Source organism: Phasianus colchicus, chromosome Z (genome assembly GCF_987193195.1).
Source record: "Phasianus colchicus chromosome Z, bPhaCol1.hap1.1, whole genome shotgun sequence".
Taxonomy (NCBI): domain Eukaryota; kingdom Metazoa; phylum Chordata; class Aves; order Galliformes; family Phasianidae; genus Phasianus; species Phasianus colchicus.
The window spans coordinates 4,720,004-4,745,836 of NC_143476.1; the positions used below are offsets into that span (position 1 = coordinate 4,720,004).

The 25,833-nt window shown below is 49.2% G+C and overlaps 1 protein-coding gene across 1 annotated transcript; it reads right to left on the reverse strand.

Annotated features, from left to right (window-relative positions):
- Positions 1-20,754: 20,754 nt before the first annotated feature.
- Positions 20,755-24,984, reverse strand: LOC149912280 (rho GTPase-activating protein 32-like). Its single transcript, XM_090130967.1, has 4 exons — positions 24,906-24,984; positions 24,511-24,592; positions 23,888-24,031; positions 20,755-20,765 (listed from the first exon to the last, which is right to left on the reverse strand). The coding sequence occupies exons 1-4, from the start codon at positions 24,954-24,956 to the stop codon at positions 20,755-20,757; spliced, it is 288 nt and encodes a 95-aa protein (XP_089987093.1). The 5' UTR covers positions 24,957-24,984.
- Positions 24,985-25,833: the final 849 nt, after the last annotated feature.

Below are 25,833 nucleotides of genomic sequence, written 5' to 3' on the forward strand. Positions count from 1 at the left end.
TGGCAAAGCAGGTAAAAGATTGCTTTTCCTTGAGTGACACAGGAGCTCTTCACTTGAAAGCAACTGGGATGCAATAAGAAGAGCTGCAACCTCTGCCAGACATGGCAAAGGTGAGTGGGATGTTGTTTCCATTGCTGCTGATGGCAGGAAGGACTGTTAGGATGGAAAGTCTGGTGTTTGCCATGGGCAGGGAAACACATCTGGATTTCATCTTCTCTTTGTCTTTGTGTGCCAGAAAAAGAGCAGAGTGTGATCTCACCTTGGAACTCTCCTGCCCTATTTTGCTGCGATGGAGAAATGTTCCAGCTTCTAGAAGGACATCAGGACAAAGATATGTAATGAAAATAAGTCCGGGCTGGCTGTCCTTGTGGGCATCAGCTGCTGGCATCTGCATTGCTGCTGCCATGAGCATGGCAAAGCAGGTAAAAGATTGCTTTTCCTTGAGTGACACAGGAGCTCTTCACTTGAAAGCAAGTGGGATGCAATAAGAAGAGCTGCAACCTCTGCCAGACATGGCAAAGGTGAGTGGGATGTTGTTTCCATTGCTGCTGATGGCAGGAAGGACTGTAAGGATGGAAAGGCTGGTGTTTGCCATGGGCAGGGAAACACATCTGGTTTTCATCTTCTCTTTCTCTTTGTGTGCCAGAAAAAGAGGAGAGTGTGCCTGCAACTTTGACCCCTCCTGCCCTCTTCTGCTGAGATGGAGAAATGTTCCAGCTTCTAGAAGGACAAAAGGACAAAGATATGTAATGAAAATAAGTCCAGGCTGGCTGTCCTTGTGGGCATCAGCTGCTGGCATCTGCATTGCTGCTGCCATGAGCATGGCAAAGCAGGTAAAAGATTGCTTTTCCTTGAGTGACACAGGAGCTCTTCACTTGAAAGCAAGTGGGATGCAATAAGAAGAGCTGCAACCTCTGCCAGACATGGCAAAGGTGAGTGGGATGTTGTTTCCATTGCTGCTGATGGCAGGAAGGACTGTTAGGATGGAAAGTCTGGTGTTTGCCATGGGCAGGGAAACACATCTGGATTTCATCTTCTCTTTGTCTTTGTGTGCCAGAAAAAGAGGAGAGTGTGATCTCACCTTGGAACTCTCCTGCCCTATTTTGCTGCGATGGAGAAATGTTCCAGCTTCTAGAACGATATCAGGACAAAGATATGTAATGAAAATAAGTCCAGGCTGGCTGTCCTTGTGGGCATCAGCTGCTGGCATCTGCATTGCTGCTGCCATGAGCATGGCAAAGCAGGTAAAAGATTGCTTTTCCTTGTGTGACACAGGAGCTCCTGACCTGACAGCTAGAGGGATGTAATAGAAAGAGCTGCAACCTCTGCCAGACATGGCAAAGGTGAGTGGGATGTTGTATCAATTAGTGCTGATGGCAGGAAGGACTGTAAGGATGGAAAGGCTGTTGTTTGCCATGGGCAGGGAAACACATCTGGTTTTCATTTTCTCTTTCTCTTTGAGTGCCAGATAAAGAGGGTAGAGTGTGCCCTCATTTTGGAACTCTCCTGCCCTCTTCTGCTGAGATGGAGAAATGTCCCAGCTTGTAGAAGGAGATCAGGACAAAGATATGTAATGAAAATAAGTCCAGGCTGGCTGTCCTTGTGGGCATCAGCTGCTGGCATCTGCATTGCTGCTGTCATGAGCATGGCAAAGCAGGTAAAAGATTGCTTTTCCTTGAGTGACACAGGAGCTCTTCACTTGAAAGCAACTGGGATGCAATAAGAAGAGCTGCAACCTCTGCCAGACATGGCAAAGGTGAGTGGGATGTTGTTTCCATTGCTGCTGATGGCAGGAAGGACTGTAAGGATGGAAAGTCTGGTGTTTGCCATGGGCAGGGAAACACATCTGGTTTTCATCTTCTCTTTCTCTTTGTGTGCCAGAAAAAGAGGAGAGTGTGCCTGCAACTTTGACCCCTCCTGCCCTCTTCTGCTGAGATGGAGAAATGTTCCAGCTTCTAGAAGGACATCAGGACAAAGATATGTAATGAAAATAAGTCCAGGCTGGCTGTCCTTGTGGGCATCAGCTGCTGGCATCTGCATTGCTGCTGCCATGAGCATGGCAAAGCAGGTAAAAGATTGCTTTTCCTTGAGTGACACAGGAGCTCTTCACTTGAAAGCAACTGGGATGCAATAAGAAGAGCTGCAACCTCTGCCAGACATGGCAAAGGTGAGTGGGATGTTGTTTCCATTGCTGCTGATGGCAGGAAGGACTGTTAGGATGGAAAGTCTGGTGTTTGCCATGGGCAGGGAAACACAATTGGATTTCATCTTTTCTTTGTCTTTGTGTGCCAGAAAACGAGCAGAGTGTGATCTCACCTTGGAACTCTCCTGCCCTATTTTGCTGCGATGGAGAAATGTTCCAGCTTCTAGAAGGACATCAGGACAAAGATATGTAATGAAAATAAGTCCAGGCTGGCTGTCCTTGTGGGCATCAGCTGCTGGCATCTGCATTGCTGCTGCCATGAGCATGGCAAAGCAGGTAAAAGATTGCTTTTCCTTGTGTGACACAGGAGCTCCTGACCTGACAGCTAGAGGGATGTAATAGAAAGAGCTGCAACCTCTGCCAGACATGGCAAAGGTGAGTGGGATGTTGTATCAATTAGTGCTGATGGCAGGAAGGACTGTAAGGATGGAAAGGCTGGTGTTTGTCATGGGCAGGGAAACACATCTGGTTTTCATTTTCTCTTTCTCTTTGAGTGCCAGATAAAGAGGGTAGAGTGTGCCCTCATTTTGGAACTCTCCTGCCCTCTTCTGCTGAGATGGAGAAATGTCCCAGCTTCTAGAAGGAGATCAGGACAAAGATATGTAATGAAAATAAGTCCAGGCTGGCTGTCCTTGTGGGCATCAGCTGCTGGCATCTGCATTGCTGCTGCCATGACCATGGCACAGCAGGTAAAAGATTGCTTTTCCTTGTGTGACACAGGAGCTCTTGACTTGAAAGCTAGAGGGATGCAATAGAAAGAGCTGCAACCTCTGCCAGACATGGCAAAGGTGAGTGGGATGTTGTTTCAATTAGTGCTGATGGCAGGAAGGACTGTAAGGATGGAAAGGCTGGTGTTTGCCATGGGCAGGGAAACACATCTGGTTTTCATCTTCTCTTTCTCTTTGTGTGCCAGAAAAAGAGGAGAGTGTGCCTGCAACTTTGACCCCTCCTGCCCTCTTCTGCTGAGATGGAGAAATGTTCCAGCTTCTAGAAGGACATCAGGACAAAGATATGTAATGAAAATAAGTCCAGGCTGGCTGTCCTTGTGGGCATCAGCTGCTGGCATCTGCATTGCTGCTGCCATGAGCATGGCAAAGCAGGTAAAAGATTGCTTTTCCTTGAGTGACACAGGAGCTCTTCACTTGAAAGCAAGTGGGATGCAATAAGAAGAGCTGCAACCTCTGCCAGACATGGCAAAGGTGAGTGGGATGTTGTTTCCATTGCTGCTGATGGCAGGAAGGACTGTTAGGATGGAAAGTCTGGTGTTTGCCATGGGCAGGGAAACACATCTGGATTTCATCTTCTCTTTGTCTTTGTGTGCCAGAAAAAGAGGAGAGTGTGATCTCACCTTGGAACTCTCCTGCCCTATTTTGCTGCGATGGAGAAATGTTCCAGCTTCTAGAACGATATCAGGACAAAGATATGTAATGAAAATAAGTCCAGGCTGGCTGTCCTTGTGGGCATCAGCTGCTGGCATCTGCATTGCTGCTGCCATGAGCATGGCAAAGCAGGTAAAAGATTGCTTTTCCTTGTGTGACACAGGAGCTCCTGACCTGACAGCTAGAGGGATGTAATAGAAAGAGCTGCAACCTCTGCCAGACATGGCAAAGGTGAGTGGGATGTTGTATCAATTAGTGCTGATGGCAGGAAGGACTGTAAGGATGGAAAGGCTGTTGTTTGCCATGGGCAGGGAAACACATCTGGTTTTCATTTTCTCTTTCTCTTTGAGTGCCAGATAAAGAGGGTAGAGTGTGCCCTCATTTTGGAACTCTCCTGCCCTCTTCTGCTGAGATGGAGAAATGTCCCAGCTTGTAGAAGGAGATCAGGACAAAGATATGTAATGAAAATAAGTCCAGGCTGGCTGTCCTTGTGGGCATCAGCTGCTGGCATCTGCATTGCTGCTGTCATGAGCATGGCAAAGCAGGTAAAAGATTGCTTTTCCTTGAGTGACACAGGAGCTCTTCACTTGAAAGCAACTGGGATGCAATAAGAAGAGCTGCAACCTCTGCCAGACATGGCAAAGGTGAGTGGGATGTTGTTTCCATTGCTGCTGATGGCAGGAAGGACTGTAAGGATGGAAAGTCTGGTGTTTGCCATGGGCAGGGAAACACATCTGGTTTTCATCTTCTCTTTCTCTTTGTGTGCCAGAAAAAGAGGAGAGTGTGCCTGCAACTTTGACCCCTCCTGCCCTCTTCTGCTGAGATGGAGAAATGTTCCAGCTTCTAGAAGGACATCAGGACAAAGATATGTAATGAAAATAAGTCCAGGCTGGCTGTCCTTGTGGGCATCAGCTGCTGGCATCTGCATTGCTGCTGCCATGAGCATGGCAAAGCAGGTAAAAGATTGCTTTTCCTTGAGTGACACAGGAGCTCTTCACTTGAAAGCAAGTGGGATGCAATAAGAAGAGCTGCAACCTCTGCCAGACATGGCAAAGGTGAGTGGGATGTTGTTTCCATTGCTGCTGATGGCAGGAAGGACTGTAAGGATGGAAAGGCTGGTGTTTGCCATGGGCAGGGAAACACATCTGGTTTTCATCTTCTCTTTCTCTTTGTGTGCCAGAAAAAGAGGAGAGTGTGCCTGCAACTTTGACCCCTCCTGCCCTCTTCTGCTGAGATGGAGAAATGTTCCAGCTTCTAGAAGGACATCAGGACAAAGATATGTAATGAAAATAAGTCCAGGCTGGCTGTCCTTGTGGGCATCAGCTGCTGGCATCTGCATTGCTGCTGCCATGAGCATGGCAAAGCAGGTAAAAGATTGCTTTTCCTTGAGTGACACAGGAGCTCTTCACTTGAAAGCAAGTGGGATGCAATAAGAAGAGCTGCAACCTCTGCCAGACATGGCAAAGGTGAGTGGGATGTTGTTTCCATTGCTGCTGATGGCAGGAAGGACTGTTAGGATGGAAAGTCTGGTGTTTGCCATGGGCAGGGAAACACATCTGGATTTCATCTTCTCTTTGTCTTTGTGTGCCAGATAAAGAGGGTAGAGTGTGCCCTCATTTTTGAACTCTCCTGCCCTCTTCTGCTTAGATGGAGAAATGTCCCAGCTTCTAGAAGGAGATCAGGACAAAGATATGTAATCAAAATAAGTCCAGGCTGGCTGTCCTTGTGGGCATCAGCTGCTGGCATCTGCATTGCTGCTGCCATGACCATGGCACAGCAGGTAAAAGATTGCTTTTCCTTGTGTGACACAGGAGCTCTTGACTTGAAAGCTAGAGGGATGCAATAGAAAGAGCTGCAACCTCTGCCAGACATGGCAAAGGTGAGTGGGATGTTGTTTCAATTAGTGCTGATGGCAGGAAGGACTGTAAGGATGGAAAGGCTGGTGTTTGCCATGGGCAGGGAAACACATCTGGTTTTCATCTTCTCTTTCTCTTTGTGTGCCAGAAAAAGAGGAGAGTGTGCCCTAACCTTGCACCCCTCCTGCCCTCTTCTGCGCAGATGGAGAAATTTCCAAGCTTCTAGAAGGACATCAGGACAAAGATATGTAATGAAAATAAGTCCAGGCTGGCTGTCCTTGTGGGCATCAGCTGCTGGCATCTGCATTGCTGCTGCCATGAGCATGGCAAAGCAGGTAAAAGATTGCTTTTCCTTGTGTGACACAGGAGCTCCTGACCTGACAGCTAGAGGGATGTAATAGAAAGAGCTGCAACCTCTGCCAGACATGGCAAAGGTGAGTGGGATGTTGTATCAATTAGTGCTGATGGCAGGAAGGACTGTAAGGATGGAAAGGCTGGTGTTTGCCATGGGCAGGGAAACACATCTGGTTTTCATTTTCTCTTTCTCTTTGAGTGCCAGATAAAGAGGGTAGAGTGTGCCCTCATTTTGGAACTCTCCTGCCCTCTTCTGCTGAGATGGAGAAATGTCCCAGCTTCTAGAAGGAGATCAGGACAAAGATATGTAATGAAAATAAGTCCAGGCTGGCTGTCCTTGTGGGCATCAGCTGCTGGCATCTGCATTGCTGCTGTCATGAGCATGGCAAAGCAGGTAAAAGATTGCTTTTCCTTGAGTGACACAGGAGCTCTTCACTTGAAAGCAACTGGGATGCAATAAGAAGAGCTGCAACCTCTGCCAGACATGGCAAAGGTGAGTGGGATGTTGTTTCCATTGCTGCTGATGGCAGGAAGGACTGTAAGGATGGAAAGTCTGGTGTTTGCCATGGGCAGGGAAACACATCTGGTTTTCATCTTCTCTTTCTCTTTGTGTGCCAGAAAAAGAGGAGAGTGTGCCTGCAACTTTGACCCCTCCTGCCCTCTTCTGCTGAGATGGAGAAATGTTCCAGCTTCTAGAAGGACATCAGGACAAAGATATGTAATGAAAATAAGTCCAGGCTGGCTGTCCTTGTGGGCATCAGCTGCTGGCATCTGCATTGCTGCTGCCATGAGCATGGCAAAGCAGGTAAAAGATTGCTTTTCCTTGAGTGACACAGGAGCTCTTCACTTGAAAGCAACTGGGATGCAATAAGAAGAGCTGCAACCTCTGCCAGACATGGCAAAGGTGAGTGGGATGTTGTTTCCATTGCTGCTGATGGCAGGAAGGACTGTTAGGATGGAAAGTCTGGTGTTTGCCATGGGCAGGGAAACACAATTGGATTTCATCTTTTCTTTGTCTTTGTGTGCCAGAAAACGAGCAGAGTGTGATCTCACCTTGGAACTCTCCTGCCCTATTTTGCTGCGATGGAGAAATGTTCCAGCTTCTAGAAGGACATCAGGACAAAGATATGTAATGAAAATAAGTCCAGGCTGGCTGTCCTTGTGGGCATCAGCTGCTGGCATCTGCATTGCTGCTGCCATGAGCATGGCAAAGCAGGTAAAAGATTGCTTTTCCTTGTGTGACACAGGAGCTCCTGACCTGACAGCTAGAGGGATGTAATAGAAAGAGCTGCAACCTCTGCCAGACATGGCAAAGGTGAGTGGGATGTTGTATCAATTAGTGCTGATGGCAGGAAGGACTGTAAGGATGGAAAGGCTGGTGTTTGTCATGGGCAGGGAAACACATCTGGTTTTCATTTTCTCTTTCTCTTTGAGTGCCAGATAAAGAGGGTAGAGTGTGCCCTCATTTTGGAACTCTCCTGCCCTCTTCTGCTGAGATGGAGAAATGTCCCAGCTTCTAGAAGGAGATCAGGACAAAGATATGTAATGAAAATAAGTCCAGGCTGGCTGTCCTTGTGGGCATCAGCTGCTGGCATCTGCATTGCTGCTGCCATGACCATGGCACAGCAGGTAAAAGATTGCTTTTCCTTGTGTGACACAGGAGCTCTTGACTTGAAAGCTAGAGGGATGCAATAGAAAGAGCTGCAACCTCTGCCAGACATGGCAAAGGTGAGTGGGATGTTGTTTCAATTAGTGCTGATGGCAGGAAGGACTGTTAGGATGGAAAGGCTGGTGTTTGCCATGGGCAGGGAAACACATCTGGTTTTCATCTTCTCTTTCTCTTTGTGTGCCAGAAAAAGAGGAGAGTGTGCCTGCAACTTTGACCCCTCCTGCCCTCTTCTGCTGAGATGGAGAAATGTTCCAGCTTCTAGAAGGACATCAGGACAAAGATATGTAATGAAAATAAGTCCAGGCTGGCTGTCCTTGTGGGCATCAGCTGCTGGCATCTGCATTGCTGCTGCCATGAGCATGGCAAAGCAGGTAAAAGATTGCTTTTCCTTGAGTGACACAGGAGCTCTTCACTTGAAAGCAAGTGGGATGCAATAAGAAGAGCTGCAACCTCTGCCAGACATGGCAAAGGTGAGTGGGATGTTGTTTCCATTGCTGCTGATGGCAGGAAGGACTGTAAGGATGGAAAGTCTGGTGTTTGCCATGGGCAGGGAAACACATCTGGATTTCATCTTCTCTTTGTCTTTGTGTGCCAGAAAAAGAGCAGAGTGTGATCTCACCTTGGAACTCTCCTGCCCTATTTTGCTGCGATGGAGAAATGTTCCAGCTTCTAGAAGGACATCAGGACAAAGATATGTAATGAAAATAAGTCCAGGCTGGCTGTCCTTGTGGGCATCAGCTGCTGGCATCTGCATTGCTGCTGCCATGAGCATGGCAAAGCAGGTAAAAGATTGCTTTTCCTTGTGTGACACAGGAGCTCCTGACCTGACAGCTAGAGGGATGTAATAGAAAGAGCTGCAACCTCTGCCAGACATGGCAAAGGTGAATGGGATGTTGTTTCAATTAGTGCTGATGGCAGGAAGGACTGTAAGGATGGAAAGGCTGGTGTTTGCCATGGGCAGGGAAACACATCTGGTTTTCATTTTCTCTTTCTCTTTGAGTGCCAGATAAAGAGGGTAGAGTGTGCCCTCATTTTGGAACTCTCCTGCCCTCTTCTGCTGAGATGGAGAAATGTCCCAGCTTCTAGAAGGAGATCAGGACAAAGATATGTAATGAAAATAAGTCCAGGCTGGCTGTCCTTGTGGGCATCAGCTGCTGGCATCTGCATTGCTGCTGCCATGACCATGGCACAGCAGGTAAAAGATTGCTTTTCCTTGTGTGACACAGGAGCTCTTGACTTGAAAGCTAGAGGGATGCAATAGAAAGAGCTGCAACCTCTGCCAGACATGGCAAAGGTGAGTGGGATGTTGTATCAATTAGTGCTGATGTCAGGAAGGACTGTAAGGATGGAAAGGCTGGTGTTTGCCATGGGCAGGGAAACACATCTGGTTTTCATCTTCTCTTTCTCTTTGTGTGCCAGAAAAAGAGGAGAGTGTGCCTGCAACTTTGACCCCTCCTGCCTTCTTCTGCTGAGATGGAGAAATGTTCCAGCTTCTAGAAGGACATCAGGACAAAGATATGTAATGAAAATAAGTCCAGGCTGGCTGTCCTTGTGGGCATCAGCTGCTGGCATCTGCATTGCTGCTGCCATGAGCATGGCAAAGCAGGTAAAAGATTGCTTTTCCTTGAGTGACACAGGAGCTCTTCACTTGAAAGCAAGTGGGATGCAATAAGAAGAGCTGCAACCTCTGCCAGACATGGCAAAGGTGAGTGGGATGTTGTTTCCATTGCTGCTGATGGCAGGAAGGACTGTTAGGATGGAAAGTCTGGTGTTTGCCATGGGCAGGGAAACACATCTGGATTTCATCTTCTCTTTGTCTTTGTGTGCCAGATAAAGAGGGTAGAGTGTGCCCTCATTTTTGAACTCTCCTGCCCTCTTCTGCTTAGATGGAGAAATGTCCCAGCTTCTAGAAGGAGATCAGGACAAAGATATGTAATCAAAATAAGTCCAGGCTGGCTGTCCTTGTGGGCATCAGCTGCTGGCATCTGCATTGCTGCTGCCATGACCATGGCACAGCAGGTAAAAGATTGCTTTTCCTTGTGTGACACAGGAGCTCTTGACTTGAAAGCTAGAGGGATGCAATAGAAAGAGCTGCAACCTCTGCCAGACATGGCAAAGGTGAGTGGGATGTTGTTTCAATTAGTGCTGATGTCAGGAAGGACTGTAAGGATGGAAAGGCTGGTGTTTGCCATGGGCAGGGAAACACATCTGGTTTTCATCTTCTCTTTCTCTTTGTGTGCCAGAAAAAGAGGAGAGTGTGCCCTAACCTTGCACCCCTCCTGCCCTCTTCTGCGCAGATGGAGAAATTTCCAAGCTTCTAGAAGGACATCAGAACAAAGATATGTAATGAAAATAAGTCCAGGCTGGCTGTCCTTGTGGGCATCAGCTGCTGGCATCTGCATTGCTGCTGCCATGAGCATGGCAAAGCAGGTAAAAGATTGCTTTTCCTTGTGTGACACAGGAGCTCCTGACCTGACAGCTAGAGGGATGTAATAGAAAGAGCTGCAACCTCTGCCAGACATGGCAAAGGTGAGTGGGATGTTGTATCAATTAGTGCTGATGGCAGGAAGGACTGTAAGGATGGAAAGGCTGTTGTTTGCCATGGGCAGGGAAACACATCTGGTTTTCATTTTCTCTTTCTCTTTGAGTGCCAGATAAAGAGGGTAGAGTGTGCCCTCATTTTGGAACTCTCCTGCCCTCTTCTGCTGAGATGGAGAAATGTCCCAGCTTCTAGAAGGAGATCAGGACAAAGATATGTAATGAAAATAAGTCCAGGCTGGCTGTCCTTGTGGGCATCAGCTGCTGGCATCTGCATTGCTGCTGCCATGACCATGGCACAGCAGGTAAAAGATTGCTTTTCCTTGTGTGACACAGGAGCTCTTGACTTGAAAGCTAGAGGGATGCAATAGAAAGAGCTGCAACCTCTGCCAGACATGGCAAAGGTGAGTGGGATGTTGTTTCAATTAGTGCTGATGGCAGGAAGGACTGTAAGGATGGAAAGGCTGGTGTTTGCCATGGGCAGGGAAACACATCTGGTTTTCATCTTCTCTTTCTCTTTGTGTGCCAGAAAAAGAGGAGAGTGTGCCTGCAACTTTGACCCCTCCTGCCCTCTTCTGCTGAGATGGAGAAATGTTCCAGCTTCTAGAAGGACATCAGGACAAAGATATGTAATGAAAATAAGTCCAGGCTGGCTGTCCTTGTGGGCATCAGCTGCTGGCATCTGCATTGCTGCTGCCATGAGCATGGCAAAGCAGGTAAAAGATTGCTTTTCCTTGAGTGACACAGGAGCTCTTCACTTGAAAGCAAGTGGGATGCAATAAGAAGAGCTGCAACCTCTGCCAGACATGGCAAAGGTGAGTGGGATGTTGTTTCCATTGCTGCTGATGGCAGGAAGGACTGTTAGGATGGAAAGTCTGGTGTTTGCCATGGGCAGGGAAACACATCTGGATTTCATCTTCTCTTTGTCTTTGTGTGCCAGAAAAAGAGCAGAGTGTGATCTCACCTTGGAACTCTCCTGCCCTATTTTGCTGCGATGGAGAAATGTTCCAGCTTCTAGAAGGACATCAGGACAAAGATATGTAATGAAAATAAGTCCAGGCTGGCTGTCCTTGTGGGCATCAGCTGCTGGCATCTGCATTGCTGCTGCCATGAGCATGGCAAAGCAGGTAAAAGATTGCTTTTCCTTGGGTGACACAGGAGCTCCTGACCTGACAGCTAGAGGGATGTAATAGAAAGAGCTGCAACCTCTGCCAGACATGGCAAAGGTGAGTGGGATGTTGTTTCAATTAGTGCTGATGGCAGGAAGGACTGTAAGGATGGAAAGGCTGGTGTTTGCCATGGGCAGGGAAACACATCTGGTTTTCATTTTCTCTTTCTCTTTGAGTGCCAGATAAAGAGGGTAGAGTGTGCCCTCATTTTGGAACTCTCCTGCCCTCTTCTGCTGAGATGGAGAAATGTCCCAGCTTCTAGAAGGAGATCAGGACAAAGATATGTAATGAAAATAAGTCCAGGCTGGCTGTCCTTGTGGGCATCAGCTGCTGGCATCTGCATTGCTGCTGCCATGACCATGGCACAGCAGGTAAAAGATTGCTTTTCCTTGTGTGACACAGGAGCTCTTGACTTGAAAGCTAGAGGGATGCAATAGAAAGAGCTGCAACCTCTGCCAGACATGGCAAAGGTGAGTGGGATGTTGTATCAATTAGTGCTGATGTCAGGAAGGACTGTAAGGATGGAAAGGCTGGTGTTTGCCATGGGCAGGGAAACACATCTGGTTTTCATTTTCTCTTTCTCTTTGAGTGCCAGATAAACAGGGGAGAGTGTGCCCATACCTTGGAACTCTCCTGCCCTCTTCTGCTGAGATGGAGAAATGTCCCAGCTTGTAGAAGGAGATCAGGACAAAGATATGTAATGAAAATAAGTCCAGGCTGGCTGTCCTTGTGGGCATCAGCTGCTGGCATCTGCATTGCTGCTGCCATGAGCATGGCAAAGCAGGTAAAAGATTGCTTTTCCTTGAGTGACACAGGAGCTCTTCACTTGAAAGCAAGTGGGATGCAATAAGAAGAGCTGCAACCTCTGCCAGACATGGCAAAGGTGAGTGGGATGTTGTTTCCATTGCTGCTGATGGCAGGAAGGACTGTAAGGATGGAAAGGCTGGTGTTTGCCATGGGCAGGGAAACACATCTGGTTTTCATCTTCTCTTTCTCTTTGTGTGCCAGAAAAAGAGGAGAGTGTGCCTGCAACTTTGACCCCTCCTGCCCTCTTCTGCTGAGATGGAGAAAAGTTCCAGCTTCTAGAAGGACATCAGGACAAAGATATGTAATGAAAATAAGTCCAGGCTGGCTGTCCTTGTGGGCATCAGCTGCTGGCATCTGCATTGCTGCTGCCATGAGCATGGCAAAGCAGGTAAAAGATTGCTTTTCCTTGAGTGACACAGGAGCTCTTCACTTGAAAGCAACTGCGATGCAATAAGAAGAGCTGCAACCTCTGCCAGACATGGCAAAGGTGAGTGGGATGTTGTTTCCATTGCTGCTGATGGCAGGAAGGACTGTTAGGATGGAAAGTCTGGTGTTTGCCATGGGCAGGGAAACACATCTGGATTTCATCTTCTCTTTGTCTTTGTGTGCCAGATAAAGAGGGTAGAGTGTGCCCTCATTTTTGAACTCTCCTGCCCTCTTCTGCTTAGATGGAGAAATGTCCCAGCTTCTAGAAGGAGATCAGGACAAAGATATGTAATCAAAATAAGTCCAGGCTGGCTGTCCTTGTGGGCATCAGCTGCTGGCATCTGCATTGCTGCTGCCATGACCATGGCACAGCAGGTAAAAGATTGCTTTTCCTTGTGTGACACAGGAGCTCTTGACTTGAAAGCTAGAGGGATGCAATAGAAAGAGCTGCAACCTCTTCCAGACATGGCAAAGGTGAGTGGGATGTTGTTTCCATTGCTGCTGATGGCAGGAAGGACTGTTAGGATGGAAAGTCTGGTGTTTGCCATGGGCAGGGAAACACATCTGGATTTCATCTTCTCTTTGTCTTTGTGTGCCAGAAAAAGAGCAGAGTGTGATCTCACCTTGGAACTCTCCTGCCCTATTTTGCTGCGATGGAGAAATGTTCCAGCTTCTAGAAGGACATCAGGACAAAGATATGTAATGAAAATAAGTCCAGGCTGGCTGTCCTTGTGGGCATCAGCTGCTGGCATCTGCATTGCTGCTGCCATGAGCATGGCAAAGCAGGTAAAAGATTGCTTTTCCTTGTGTGACACAGGAGCTCCTGACCTGACAGCTAGAGGGATGTAATAGAAAGAGCTGCAACCTCTGCCAGACATGGCAAAGGTGAGTGGGATGTTGTATCAATTAGTGCTGATGGCAGGAAGGACTGTAAGGATGGAAAGGCTGTTGTTTGCCATGGGCAGGGAAACACATCTGGTTTTCATCTTCTCTTTGTCTTTGTGTGCCAGAAAAAGAGGACAGTGTGCCCTCACCTTGGAACTCTCCTGCCCTCTTCTGCTGAGATGGAGAAATGTCCCAGCTTGTAGAAGGAGATCAGGACAAAGATATGTAATGAAAATAAGTCCAGGCTGGCTGTCCTTGTGGGCATCAGCTGCTGGCATCTGCATTGCTGCTGCCATGAGCATGGCACAGCAGGTAAAAGATTGCTTTTCCTTGAGTGACACAGGTGCTCTTGACTTGAAAGCTAGAGGGATGCAAGAGAAAGAGCAGCAACCTCTGCCAGACATGGCAAAGGTGAGTGGGATGTTGTTTCAATTAGTGCTGATGTCAGGAAGGACTGTAAGGATGGAAAGGCTGGTGTTTGCCATGGGCTGGGAAACACATCTGGTTTTCATTTTCTCTTTCTCTTTGAGAGCCAGATAAAAAGGGGAGAGTGTGCCCTCACCTTGGAACTCTCCTGCCCTCTGCTGCTCAGAGGGAGAAATATCCAATCTTCTAGATGGACATCAGGACAAAGATATGTAATGAAAATAAGTCCAGGCTGGCTGTCCTTGTGGGCATCAGCTGCTGGCATCTGCATTGCTGCTGCCATGAGCATGGCAAAGCAGGTAAAGGATTACTTTTCCTTGAGTGACACAGGTTCTGTTGAATTGAAAGCTAGAGGGATGTAATAGAAAGAGCTGCAACCTGTGCCAGACATGGCAAAGGTGAGTGGGATGTTGTATCAATTAGTGCTGATGTGAGGAAGGACTGTAAGGATGGAAAGTGTGGTGTTTGCCATGGGCAGGGAAACACATCCAGTTTAATCTTCTCTTTCCCTTTGTGTGCCAGAAAAAGAGGAGCGTGTGCCCTCACCTTGGACCCCTCCTGCCCTCTTCTGCTCAGATGGAGAAATTTCCAAGTTTCTAGAAGGACATCAGGACAAAGATATGTAATGAAAATAAGACCAGGCTGGCTGTCCTTGTGGGCATCAGCTGCTGGCATCTGCATTGCTGCTGCCAAGAGCATGGCACAGCAGGTAAAAGATTGCTTTTACTTGTGGGTCAGCTGTTAAGCCATTCTGATTCACCGTTTGCATCCACAGCATACAGTTTTTTCCCACACTGCTGTTTCTATCCTGCAATGTGCATATGTGCAGTGCTACAGAGGTTGGTGGCCCTGCCTGTGGCAGGGAGTTGGAGATTCCTGATCCTTGAGGTCCCTTCCAACCCGGGCCATTCTGTGTGTGTGTGTGTGACTGGCTAAACACCCATTGTTGCTAGCTCAGCAGGTATACTGCTAATTATTGAATGTCTGACAGCTGCTTATCAACACTTGGCCACTATTTCTGGACAGCTGCTCATCCCAGAATAGAGAGAAGTTTGGAAGGAGGACAGAGGGGAGTCTCTTGATGCCTGCCTGTTGCATCCCAACCTGCCCACAGAGTGAGTCAATTCGGCCTTGTGTGGAGGCCCTGGCTTCTTTGGAGTCTGTTTTTCTTTTGCTGAGCTTCTCCTATCCAAACAGAATGGCCTTACAACATGCTTTCTGGTCCTTAATACTATACCCATGCAATTTTTTAACTATTACAGTTCTGTAAGTGAGAATTGATCACATGATTGAACAACTGTATTTCTAAAATATGTTATGAAATAACTTATTTTTACTAATACTAATAAGGTATTTCTACTTTTTCAAACTGTTTCTAAGGGCAAATTACTAAACACATCGTGCTGTACTACTTCAGAGCAATCCCACATTTGATAGCCAGTGCAGAAACATTCCATCCTACAGCATTAGCTAGTTCAGAGGTACCAGACGTGTATCTGGATGTGGCTGTTGTGCATAACTGGGGCTGAGGGATCAGAAGTGACAGCTCCACTCTTGGAGACCACAGAACTAAAATGGAAAGATAAAATAGTTGCAGGGCAATTGTTCTGTGTGCCTGAAGCAGGGACCGATTTATGGGGGAGAGATCACAGAATCACAGAATCACAGAATGACCTGGGTTGGAGGGGACCTCAAGGATCATGTAGTTCCAACCCCCCTGCCTAGCAGGGCCACCAAACATACACCTTTACTAGATCAGGTTGCCCAGAGCCTCGTCCAACCTGGTCTTGAACACCTCCAAGGACGGGGCATCCACAACATCCCTGGGCAGCCTGTTCCAGGACCTAACCACCCTCCTAGTAAAAAACTTCCCCCTAACATCCAACCTAAATCTTCCCTCTTTTAACTTAAAACCATTTCCCCGTGTCCTGCTATTATCAGCCCTTATGAAGAGTTTACTCCCCTCCTGGGAGTAAGTTCCCTTCAGATATTGAAAGGCTGCAATGATGTCGCCCCGCAACCTTCTCTTCTCCAGGCTGAACAAACCCAACTCCCTCAGCCTGTCCTCATAGGGGAGGTGCTCCAGCCCCCTGATCATCTTCGTGGCCCTCCTCTGGACCCTTTCCAAAATCTCCATGTCTTTTTTGTACTGAGGGCTCCACACCTGAACACAGTACTCCAGATGGGGCCTCACAAGAGCAGAGTAGAGAGGGACAATCACCTCCCTATCCCTGCTGACCACCCCTCTCCTGATGGAGCCCAGGATCCCATTTGCTTTCCGGGCTGCCAGAGCGCACTGCTGGCTCATGTTAAGTTTCTCATCTATCAGGACCCCTAGGTCTTTCTCTGCCGAGCTGCTCTCAAGGACAACTCCCCCCAGCCTGTACAGGTGCCTGGGGTTCTTCCGGCCCAAGTGCAAAACCTTGCACTTTGCCTTATTGAACCTCATTAGGTTCACCCGAGCCCAGCTTTCAAGCCTGTCAAGGTCCCTCTGAATGGCCTCCATTCCCTCCACCGTATCGACTGCACCACTCAGCTTGGTGTCATCAGCAAACTTGCTGAGGGTGCACTCCATTCCCTCATCGATGTCATTAATAAAGGTGTTAAAGAGCACCGGTCCCAAGACAGACCCTTGAGGGACACCGCTCGTTACCGGCCTCCACCTGGACATAGAGCCATTGACCACCACCCTCTGTCTGCGGCCTTTCAACCAATTGCTTATCCATCTAGTTGTCCACCCGTCAAATCCACTTCCCTCCAGTTTGGAGATGAGGATGTGATGGGGGACCATGTCAAAGGCCTTGCTCAGGTCCAGGTAAATGACATCAGTTGCCTTCCCTTCGTCCACCAATGCCGTCACTCCATCATAGAAGGCCACAAGATTAGTTAAGCATGACCTTCCCCTGGTGAAGCCATGCTGGCTATCTAGGATCACGTGCTCACAGTTAAATGAGGATTACAGCTGCAAGTCTGTGAAACAGATATCAGGGGTCAATGAATGTGTTAACAGCTGTGATGAAGAAGAAATGAATCCAAAGGTGTGGGCAGGGGAAGGAAATCGGGGTGGACTCACAATTTTCCCTTACAAATAACTGCCCAAGGAGGGAGTGGAGCTGTGAAACAGCAACAATATCCCATAGCCTTAGAAGGGAGAGTGGGTCTAAAAGCTGTAACACAGACAGTGCTTAAGGATGGTCTTCTGGAACCTTGTCTGTGGCCTTATAACACCCCAATCCTGTCGGCACGGAAGGCAGACGGCACGTATCGGCTGGTGCAAGATGTAAGGAAATGACTGAACCCGTTCTCAAAAGACAGCCTGCGGTTCCTAACCCCTATACCCTAATGAGTCAGATCCCACACGGACAGCAGTGGTTTGGTGTGAGAGACCTCACAGATGCTTTCCGGACAGCCTCTGGACTCAGAGAGAAATGGCTGCGTTTGTATGAGGACACATTGTAATCCTATCGTGATTCGTGATGATACTGTAGATACTGGAACTCGTGCTAATCCTTGTCTTTGCAGCATTTGAAGCAAGCAACTGGTGCTGCTGTCATGCAGAAAGCTCCCTTCCAACCACTCAGCAAGCATTTGGATGAGACAGCTTCCTGCTGGGAGCCCTCCGACATCACTGCTGCCTCCTCCAGAACCATACCTGCAGATGCTTCAGAGCTCTTCAGCATGGACTTCCTTCCTCCCATCAGCAGCTGCTCCTGCACTGACCTTCATTCACACTGGGATACCATCTGCTTCCAGCAGGAGCTGACCTGCGAGACAGAGAAAGGAAACGTGGGATGAGCACCAATGCAGAAGCACAAGGCTGTGTCACCACCACGTCTTGCAGCCTTGGGAAGTCAGCTGCAACTGCAGCCTTGGTCAGAATTACAACGGGCACCGTAAATTAAGTGTGACCTCTGAAGTTGTTGCCATGATCAGAAATAGACGCTGAAATCGCTCACATAACTGTCGGTGGTTCCCTCCAAATTCTTTTGCTTTGGGGAACAGATGGACTCGGAATGGAAGGACACGAGAAAAATGACATCTGTTTGAGCTCAGCAGACTTGAGAGGTGGGCCTGGGTGAACCTCATGAGGTTCAGCACAGCCAAGTGCAAGGTTTGGCATTTGGGCCGGAGGAATCCCAGGCATTCTTTTGTCATCGTGGTGGTTTCCAATAGACCCCAACAATGAGACATCAGGTCGCCGTGTGGGCTCCTGGGTGACACTGCCATTTCCCAGCCATTGCAGCCTAGGGGCAAATAAAGTAAAATACTTCAGAAAGATCTCACACTGATTGCATATTTTACTGTTCTTTTACACAAAACAGAAGGGGAGGGCAGCAGATGCATGCAGCTGCATCAACACCCAGGCTGCTAAAGGAATGGAAAGGCAGAAACATAAAATATGAATGCCTTATTCTAATGCAAGGAGGGAAGCTTTTTTCAGTGTTACTTTTTATCATTTAAAATAAGCAGCTGGCACTCTTAAAGGAAAATCCTGGGCCCCAAGTTCTGGCAGTGTGGCAATCTGGCACGGACTCAGCTGTGAATGATCCAAACAGTCTGTTCCAGATTTTAACATCCCGTATATGCATTCACAAGTTTTCTCTCTTGACTTCCCCTTACAGCTGTTAGATGCCAGCAAAACATCCCACAAACACTCCTTAACTCTGTGCACACAGGCACCCATCCAACCAGAGCCATCAGTCATTCCCAGCCATGCGCTCTTCCTCCAATCATGGTCAGCATCACACGGCCGTCACGCAGCTCACTTGACTCAGTTTTTCTCTTCTTTCTGGAGGTGTCCTTGCTTCTCAGCCTTACCTTCTCGTGATGTTTATCTCGCTCTGCAGCTCCTGCTCTGAATAGGCTTTCTTGGATTCCCGCATGACAGGCACAAAATGCAGCCACAGCCCCTGCCACCAAGGTCAGCTCTTCAGCACACATTACCTGAGGAGCACTTGGCAACTCCTGCAACCTGAGCAGTGCCAGGAAGACTGTTTCACTTCTGCTTCTCCTGGCTCAGAAATTCATTTTCCTACCTAGAAAATGGGAAAAGAAAAGAAAGAAAAAAGATCCTGACATAAAGCAGACACAGTTGATACTATGGAATTCTGGAAGGCAAGGGATTTGCCCTCTATGATGAGAAGTTGAGTGCAAAGAACTAAGAAGAGCCATGAGCAGGTTGTGAAGTTGTGGGTAAAATTAGGAAGTGCAGCAGTGCAGGGCTTCTGGAGGTGAGGGTCTGCTACAGCCGCCTGGAAAGAGAGCCTGTTGGTGGGAGCTGCTTACTGCAGCCAGCAGAAGCATCGCACTCACTGACTCTCATCCTGATGGGGGATTCCAGTCAGTCTGGGAAATCAGCATGGCTGGCTGCAAGCAATCTGACAGACTCCTGGAGTGCAGTGAGAATCACTCTGTGGTGCAGGCATTGGGCACAGCAAGCAGAAGGGAAGCATTGCTGGACATGGTGCACACCAGGGGTTACGACAGGAGGCGGTCAGGGCTGCAGTGACCATGCCCTCCTTGAGTTGGTGATCTCAAGGAATGCGGGCCTGGCAGGAAGCAAAGGCAGGAGCCTGAACTTCAGGAGAGCCAGCTGCAGGCTGTTCCAGGAATTCTTGGACGAGATCCTCTGGACAACTGTTTGTAGGGGCAAAGGGATGGAAAAGAGCTGGTCACTTTCTCAGAAAAAAACTTGCTCAGGTTGCAGGCTGAGCTGCAGGAGAGGAAGGGGAGGAGGTGCCAGCACGGCTCTGCACGATGCTCTGCCACACTGGGCAGCTTGATCATGGCTCAGCAGTGGGATCCGACGAGGAGAAGGGGAGAAGGAAATCAAGGATGGGAGGGAGCCATCAGACACAGTCGGTGAGTGTCTGTGAAGTCTTGCAGACCCAGAGATTCCCAGGTTGTTTCTGCTTTTGTAGCATTTGTGTGCTGCAGGGTGAGCAAAAGGTTCTGCTGCTTGATTCTTCTGCAGGAGCCGCCTAAAAGGGAAATGGCCACTGAGCTGCAGACCAAGCAGTACTGCCTGACGTTGGCCAGGGGGAGCTTCTCCTGCCGCAGTGTGCTGATGACAGGTCTGGAGATGATCTGCAGGGCCAGTTCGTAGATGGGAGCCAGGAAAGGACATGATGGGAGGAGAGAGGTGTTAAAGAACAGCCAAGGCATGGAAATGCATCAGAAAGCCCTGAAAAGCATCACAAAGCCACAGCCAGGAAGCTTGGGAGTATCATGAGCAGCATCCAGGATGCGAGAGATTATTTGCTACCATGCCAAATGGTAGCAGAGCTCCCCCTGCAGACATCCCAAAGCCAGACAAAACAGGAACAAACCCGGAGCTGTGCTGCACGCACCCCACGGCCACAGCATTGCAAGCTGGGGTGCCTTGCTGTGTGCTGCATTCATCCCAGTCCGTGTGAATGAAGACTCTGGAGGCAGTCAAGGCGTTGGTTGAGCACAAGTGTGCTTTTATTATTAAATAAAGGACAGGAGGGTGTGAGAGGTCCACGGTGAAGATGGGACTCATCCTGTCTTGTCATGGAGAGAGTGGCTCAGAGCTCTCAGTGCTGCTGTCCGGTGCCTGAGACTGGAGGCCTGATTGAAAGTCCCCCTGCAAGAGGCTCTGCTCCTCCTCACTGATGCTGACCTGCTCCTGCATGGAGGTGCTGCTGTTGGGGCACTCACACTGTGCTTGGGATGGGCTGCACTGCATGGACTCCTGGTTACAATCCAGGCTGGTGACTGTGGTGTCTTGCAGGCCCAGGTCAGCAACTTCAGCAGAGCCAGGTGTAATGAGGGCATGGACTTCGATGAGCTCCTTCTCTCCATCACTGTTTTCATGTGGAAGGCTGCTGTTGGAACTGCAGCAATTTGTGCTTCCTAAGAGCTCTCCACTGATAGAAGCACAGAGAGCTTCCTCGCTACTTGCCCTGGATCTTGTGGGTTGGCAAGGGCTCGATTCACCTAGAAAGGATACACAGGGGTTAGTGTCAAACTTTCACAAGCTGAATTATGACAGTGGTTGATCAGAGGTGTACTGAAGACGTTAGGCAGGGGCTGGAATGGCAGAAGGAGATACAAGTGCAGAGCAAACTTGAATTCTATGTTCCTGAAAAGCAGGGATTTGGAAGCTGCATTTGCACCCTTACCTGCCAGGACTACCACTGCTGTTTCTGAGGGCTGCCTGGCATTGCGCTGCAGTTGGCGTTTGCTGCCAGAGGATGGCTTCCTGAGGCTGAAGCAGCAACACCAACTGCTAGCTGGTGATTCCTCCTTCTTGCTGGGTGGATTTTGTCTGGAGAGAGAAAACAGCCAATGCTGTGAGTCGTGCGTGATGCAGGGTGAGGGAAGAGCAGCACTGAGCTCTTGGCAGCAGTTGCTTGTTCCTAGCACTGCCTGGTTTCTGCAGAAACACAACTTAGAAACTCGCTCTGTTTCCAGCAGTTGAGGATGGCTCCATTCCTATAGCTCAGCCCTGAAGTCTTGCTGGCTAAATTCCCCTCAACTCTGTCAAGCAAGATGCAGAGCATGTGAACAAAGGCTCCACAGCTGTACAGCACAGCATCTGAGGGATGGCTTTGATGGAGCTGGCAGGTGTAACTGCTTTCTGAGGAACCGTGCAGCCATAAAGGAAGTTCAGAAGCATCTCTGACTCTTACATTAGCACCTCATCGGCCTCATCTCACTGCCATGTTTAATTTCTAGTGCCAGCAAGTCTGACCAATTGCTCTGCTTAGAGGAGAACTGGATTTGGTTTCAGGCACGTGGCCCTGACATCTGGAAAATCCCACCTTAGCCTAACTTACTTTCAGCAACTTTTGGCACTAGAAATACTGGGAAAAAAAACCCACAAAAACCCACCCAAACAATGATGCTAGGTGCTGGAAAAGAAAGTCCTCTTTACCTGTCAGATGGAAAGTCGACGACGGTGTGGAATTTGCCCTGCCCAGCTGCAGGGCTTTCTTCCACTTCAATGTCCCGGCTGCTCTCAGTCACAACAGGAGAGCTGCTGTGGCCTCGCCTCTGTGCCTGTGCCTCCTCCAGGCTGAGCAGCTTTGTGGCAGCAGAAGAGACCCCCACAGACTTGGGCCCTGGGAGAGAATTGTGCCCTGTCAGGGAAAACCACAGGTAAGAGCGAGGATCAGAAAGCAGCAGCACAGCCACCACAGTTCTGGGGGAGGTGCTGTATTTTTCTCAGGCTTGCTTATCCGAGCCACTGGAAGAAGAGGAGCTCAAAATAACCATGTGGGCAGAGGTCTGTTTATGGCAAAGGACACGGTCATCATTAAGAGCAGCTTACCCCTAGATAAAAGGGGCAGGGAACTGAGAAAGCTTCGCTGCCACACTTGCATCAAGCTTTTCCTGCATGCAAACCATAATAATGACGGTTTCCTCCTTGTGAAGTTTGGGCTTGGACATTCTCAGCATCCAGCAACAGGATGCCATACCCTAATGGAAGCCCAGAGGTCTGCTGTCCTCTTGATGGTAAAAGAGTATCTCAAAGGTCCCAGAGAAGGCCTGCATTTGGTCAAGGTGTCAGGTCAAGATCAAGCTAATGGAGGAAGACACTCACCTGCTGCATCTGCAATGTCTGCTCTGGATTTGGAGCAGAAGAGGACGTCGGTGTGGTTGATGATGAATTCCACCACATCCGACTGCGTCTGCAGCTCCATGCAGGCAGCTCTTCCACTGGCGCAGGCAGACTCGTTCTGCTGTGATCTGTAGAAAAGGCAGATTTTAGAAGTCATTTCTCCAAGACCGTTTCCCCGAGTCTGAATTGTTGCAGCCAAAAGCTGTCAGCTGAGGCTCTGGAGACTTCCGCAGTGGGCAATCAGTGATGCCACTGCAGAAATTCCCCTGGATGATCAAGGACACGTCAGTCCCATCTCAACAAGACTGCAGAAATTGTCACCTAGACATTGTGCCCGTGGGGTTGGAGAACAGCCCAGGCTCCTGCGCTTCTGTCAGCCACAGATTTTACAGGAGAAGAGCACATTTGATGGAGAAAAAGAGAGGACTGTTCTTTTTTAGTGGAGAACAGATGTAAGCGTTGTGTTGAAACAGAACCAGAAGTTTACCTTAAGAGGTTTGGAGCCCACACAATGGCTAGGTTCTTGGCATGCATGTTTGTTATCGTGGAGCTCCCAGCCAGACACGCCAAGTGTCTCATCAGGTACTCCAGTGTCCTGGAAAACAAGAGAGGCAAACGTTCAGCACCAACAAGCATGCTGTGCTGCAATTCAGAAAGACAAAGGCTGGAACCGCATCGTTGCCCTCTGCAATGCAGCAGGGCTGAGCTCAGCAGGCTGAGGGCAGCACTGACCTGTAGTGAGGAGCGGGCAGCTGCTGGATGACCTCCTGCATTCTGAGCAGCCGCTCCTCCTCTGTAGCGGCAACAACAGCATCCTGGAGTAGTGCAGAAAGGGAGCGAGACACCAATCAGGCTAGTACACCACTGCGAGTAAACCTCGTGGGGCTGACAGCAAAAGGGCCTCCGAGCTGGGGCACTGCTGCAGCCATCTGCCAAGAGGCCCAGGAAGAGGGAAATGAAAGACGTGGCCTTGTGCTTACCGAGAACTTGCCGTACAGCTGGTGGGTGAGCAGAGGGTTCGGGAGCTCCCTGAAGTACATCTTGCAGAGGGAGCTCACGCTGTGAATGTCACGGACGGTGAGCTCAGGAATCTGCTCCGACTCAAATTCCTGCCTGGAGAGAGGGACGCAAACCCGGTTGAGCGAGAGGAAGGCAAGCCCAAAGCCACACCAGATGCACTCAGGCTGTGTCAGTCGCAGCACTCTTACCGCAGTCTCTGGATGTTGGACGCGACGCCGGACAGGCGGTATATCCCCTGCACCACGCCGTGCTGCTCAATGAACTCAGCGCAGCTCTGGAGGACCTGGGGGACTGAAGAACACGTGCCAGCCGTCAGTGGAGCTCCTGATTCAAGTCCTGCTGCAGGCTGTGCTTCACATCCCATCCACTAAGCCCAGCCAGGCTTGGCTGAAGCAAATACAGATGTGCTTGTCTCTTAGGAGCATCCGCCTCACTTTATCCTTCAGCCATCAACTCCCTTTACACGTGTCTCCGCTGCTATCAGCCTGCCCCCTGCTAGATATGAGCTCCCTTTCATCTTCTTTAGATGCCCAGCAGAGGAAGATCTCAGGAATGGGCAGCTCCTTACCATCACGACCGGAGTGGAGAAGATGCTCTCCCAGGTCACCGCCAAACACCCTTTCCTTCTCCACCTCCCGCTCGGTCGGTTTCTTTGGGCGGGCCTTCACCAAGGAACGAAGGAAGGTGAGGATCTTGCTGCGTTTCTTGGGCACTGCACAACAAAAGGAAGAAACCAGGTCATTTCAGGTCTGGCTCCGTTGGACGAGGCCGAGCACAGCACATTCTACAGGGCACGTCAGAACGGGAAGAACATTACCAACCAGTACATACAAAAAGGGATTTTCCCCATCTCTGGAGGAGCCCAAGGCCAGGCTGGATGGGGCCCTGGGCAGCCTGATCTAGTCTCACATTAAATGTGGGGGCTGGGAGACCATCCTGAGGCGGGAGGGTTGGAGCATGATGATCCCTGAGGTCCCTTCCATCCCAAGCCATTCTATGAAGATTCTATAGTTTCCCCAAGTCCAATCATAAACACAGGAGGATTGGGCCAAATCTCTGCCCCATGGTGTGCATGAAGAATCATCAACCCAGAGGACAATGTGGGATGGATAAAGGAGGTACTAAACATGGAACACACCCCAGAAAAGACTCCCTTTTGCTTCCCCACACCATCAAATGTAACATCCCTACCTGGCTTTGGCACAGAGTTGATGAGTGCCTCAGGAATGTTCTTATTAATCAGTTCCACACACTCCCCTGGGAAAAATCCCACCTGTAACAAGAAGAGAAGCCAACTATTGCATGCAGCACTTCTCAGATCTGAACTGTTAAACCAAAAGCCACATAACATTTCCCTCGGAACGTGCTTGCCTGACACTTTCTAAGACTATCCAGCAGAAAATGGCCATAGTTCACAGCATAAAGGTAATAAGTTTTCAGCATTTGCAGCCAAAGGCAAGGTCCTCTGACACCGACACAGGGAAACTGTTTATGTCCACTAGGCATCCTGTGCAGGCAGAGCAGCTCTAAGCTGAGATTCCTGCCTTTACTGAAGTTGCACTCTCCAGTCTGAAGCTTGTGCCTACCTGGAAGCCAAGCTTGCCTCTCCACCAGGGGGTCAGCTCCTTTGGTGGCATGTCGATGACACAGATGATGTCTCCCACCTGCAAGAGATTGCAACGTCAATCCCAGCTTCAGCACGGCTGGGAGGAAAGCACAGCTCAAATGACTGCATTCTTCTGCACTGCCAAACATCGCCGAGCATGAGAGCACTTGCACCAGTGCAGCTCTGAAGGCATTTGCCATTGTAAAATTGAGCAACAAGGAACGCCTTGAACTGCTTACCTCAAAGGAGAGTTCATCCGCTGCCTGGGCAACGTATCTCTTAATAGCATGGGCAGCAGCAATAGCTGGAACATTCACAGGTGCCACCTCATGGTCTAGCAGGGGCTTCCCCTTGTTCTCAGCCTGAAACAGAGAGCACAGGCCACGGTGAGGAGCTGGGAACCAACAAGGAGGATTTCAAGGTGAGGAGCACATCTGCAGAGAAAGCTGCAGGAAATGCACTCGGTCCTTATCATGGGCACTTCAGAAGGAACTGCAAGTCTAATAACGGCTGTTTCTCTCCCTGGTGTGCAGCAGGCACACGCCAGCAAAGATGCATCTCTCCCCACCCAGACTAATCAGCAATGGCACTGACGCAGACAGGTGGCCTTGTGTATTTTGCCACATCCTTTCCTGCGCTCTTTGTGCAGGAAGGCTGACTGTTTCAGATGCTAGGAGACCGTGAAGAGGGAAACCAAAGCTACGGCTGCAGTTACAAGGTGCAAACAGTGCCATTGCAAGCACCAAGCAGCTCTCTTGAGCAGTCCATCCAACAGCGAGGCCAAACAGAGCAGAGAATGATTGTTGTTTCTGCAGCCATTTCAAGGGAAAAGTCAGTAGAGGACAAACAAAACAGCCGAGATGGCTCTGGTACTTTTATAAACTTGCCACTCTTGCACTACTGTCTTG